Source organism: Capsicum annuum, chromosome 3 (assembly GCF_002878395.1).
Source record: "Capsicum annuum cultivar UCD-10X-F1 chromosome 3, UCD10Xv1.1, whole genome shotgun sequence".
Lineage (NCBI taxonomy): Eukaryota > Viridiplantae > Streptophyta > Magnoliopsida > Solanales > Solanaceae > Capsicum > Capsicum annuum.
Genome location: NC_061113.1, coordinates 268,783,778 through 268,786,539, shown reverse-complemented (window position 1 = coordinate 268,786,539; position 2,762 = coordinate 268,783,778). Strand labels below are relative to the sequence as shown.

Below are 2,762 nucleotides of genomic sequence, written 5' to 3'. Positions count from 1 at the left end.
GAATTGCCTTTACCTCAGATTCTTCTCGTGTGAACACGATCTCTCAAGAATTCTCTTTTTTATTTTTGGAATTTAACTTCTCCAATGACATAATATCATGTAAAACCAAATACATTAAAGATTATACTTTTAACAAAATTTTATTCGAACTCAACTCGATACCATAAAAAACTTGATCGAATTTGACTCAATTTACTCTGTTAAGCTTGTTCTTCGCTCGACTCGACGCCTATTTTCCTTAGCAAACTTGCAAATTGGTAAACAAAAAGTAACATAGATAAAACAAACATTTACACAAGGACTAATTTAGAGAAGAAATTTCATTTCTCTCGAATGTAAACCCCCAATCAAACCAATTACAAAAATTACATTAGTTAACGATAATAATACACTCTAACCAACTTTTTATTACAAAATCAAACCATTAGCAATGGCTCGATTAGTATCAAGATGAGTAGTTTCATAAACTGGTAATTCTTCAAGATACCTATTACTATCAATTCCAATTGCAGAAAGATTATCAAGTTCAAATAAATCTGAACTTGCACAACTAGCCGCATCATCGTCGTCGTCATCCTCGTAATCGAAAATCTCCATATTCTTTATTTGAGAATTTCTCAGTAAATCTTTGGCTGCTTCCTCAACTCGACGATTTTTCTCCATAGCATGGAATTTGAGCTCTTCATTAACGGAGTTTCTGATGTTTTTAACGGATTGTTCTGTGTTGGGTATTTTGTCATCGTACAGATTTTTGTGTCCGCATGGCTGACAATCTTCGTCTACTATTATACTCACCGGGTAAAATCTAACAGAACGTTTGGTACCGTTGCCGCTAGATTTTGGTGTACTTTTACTCAAGCATGATCTGGAAAACGAAGAGGCTGAGGAACAAGTGGATGACGATGCGTTTCCTGAATTTGAAGAAACTTTAGGTTTCTTCGCATTCCCTGGAGTGAAAAGCGAGTTCAAGAAGCTTGCTAATTTACCTCCAGGAGATATTGGCTGCTTCACTTTCTTCAAATCTCCGTAAATCTTCAAAGCTTTTGATTTCGTCTTTACAAAGCCAGTTTCACTTTTGGTTTTTGGAGCGAAATCTCTTTCCACGTGGAGTTGATTATGGCGGAAATCGCCGTAATTGTTGACCTGTTTAGCATTGTTTTTGTTGAATTTTTCTGGTTTTGGAGCTGAAATGGAAGTTCGAATGGGTTTAGGTCTGTTTAGACCGTAGCAAGACGAAGAAGATCCAGATGAATTGACTACATTAGGGTAACTGGATTCAGTTTCGGAAGAAGAAAACACACCACCGCAGCTCGAATCTGAAGAACTCGAGCTCGAATTCATCAAATTCCTCGATTTCCTCTCGAAATCTGCAATAGATTTCCTTCGAACAACAACTTTTTCACTTACTTTATGCTCCATCCATTTCTCAATCATACAAGCTTTTTGAAAACTCTCCATGTTGTTGTTGCTGCTCTGTTTCTTCCGCATTGAGAGAACAATCTCCTCTTCACCTTGATCAATTGACCGGTAAATTGCGTCAAGAAGGGTTGAAGAGAAAGACGGATTCGAAGAATGAGAAATCTCCCTCTCTTTTTGATAGGTATATCTATCCATTATGGACCTTATTTTATAGAGCCAAGCAACGGCAGAACGTGAAGGAAAAAAACAGGGGAGAATGAAGGAGTGGGGTGAAAAATGATTGAAAGAATGTCTTTATTGTCTGTTATGAAAGAGTCAAAAGCTGAAGGGAAAACAGAGAAGGGGGCGCCGGGGGGGTGGGGGTGGGGGGGATTGATGATGATAAAGCAAAAAAGAATGAAGAAGGAGACAATGGAGACAAGGAGTTATGGATAACTGATGATGATTTTAGGGAGAGAGAGAACAGAGCATAATGAGACTGTACACGCCTGATGAAGGAAGAGAGAGAGAGATTAGGGAACACTGTGTGTGTGTGTTTTTATTCTGTGTTCTGTACCACTTTGGGCTTTATATGATTACCAAACTTGAAAACAGGGGACGCTGGGGGATGGAGAGAATGGGGTAGGGTGTCCAGCAAGGATGCAATGCCAACTTGGCATTGATGACATGGCAAAACGTATTCATTTCTTCACGAGGAATACGTACGTTAATAAGTTTCCACAATATAATATAACCTAAGCAACAATATACCAATGAGATTCCACGAGCAAGGTCTGGGAGGATAAAAAATATGCAGATTTTATCACTATATTCAAAATGTGGAGAGGTTATTCTCGAAAAATCCTCGACTCAAATATAACAACTAACATGAAAACAAGACTAAGTCTACCAGAAAAAAATAATAATCAATAAAAAAAATGGTGTCTTGCCATACTAGAAGTAACGATTCTTAATTGAAATGGGAAAGTTTATTGAATAGTCTTTTTCTCTTACAGTATATTTAAATTTTGTTAAGCCGTAACGATTCTTAATTGAAATGGGGAAGTTTATTGAATAGTCAACCCAAGGACCCTTTAACCCACCGATGTGAGACTCCAACAAATTTTTCAGTATTTTAAAAATAATATAATAATATTAAAAAAAATCTACATCCCCTTCTTTCTTATTTTTATTCTTTTGATGAAAGTAAATGTCCGATGTAGTTCATCCTTCAAACTTTTGTTGATATCCTTTTGATAGTCCTTATATTTACTTATGGTTTCTTAATCGAAAAATGATAAATTTTGATAACAAAGGCAAGTCTAGACTGTAAAAAGTTGTGCTTTAACGCTCAAGTGAAAACA

At 36.4% G+C, this 2,762-nt stretch overlaps 1 protein-coding gene across 1 annotated transcript; it reads right to left on the bottom strand.

The window, feature by feature from the left end:
* Positions 1-302: 302 nt before the first annotated feature.
* Positions 303-1,966, bottom strand: LOC107861696 (protein BIG GRAIN 1-like A). Its single transcript, XM_016707013.2, has one exon. It carries the CDS (start codon positions 1,612-1,614, stop codon positions 409-411), a length of 1,206 nt encoding a protein of 401 aa, XP_016562499.1. The 5' UTR covers positions 1,615-1,966; the 3' UTR covers positions 303-408.
* Between the last annotated feature and the right edge of the window lie 796 nt (positions 1,967-2,762).

Coding starts and splice junctions, on each gene's coding strand:
- LOC107861696 (XM_016707013.2), bottom strand. CDS start 1,614: ATGGATAGATATACCTATCAAAAAGAGAGGGAGATTTCTCATTCTTCG.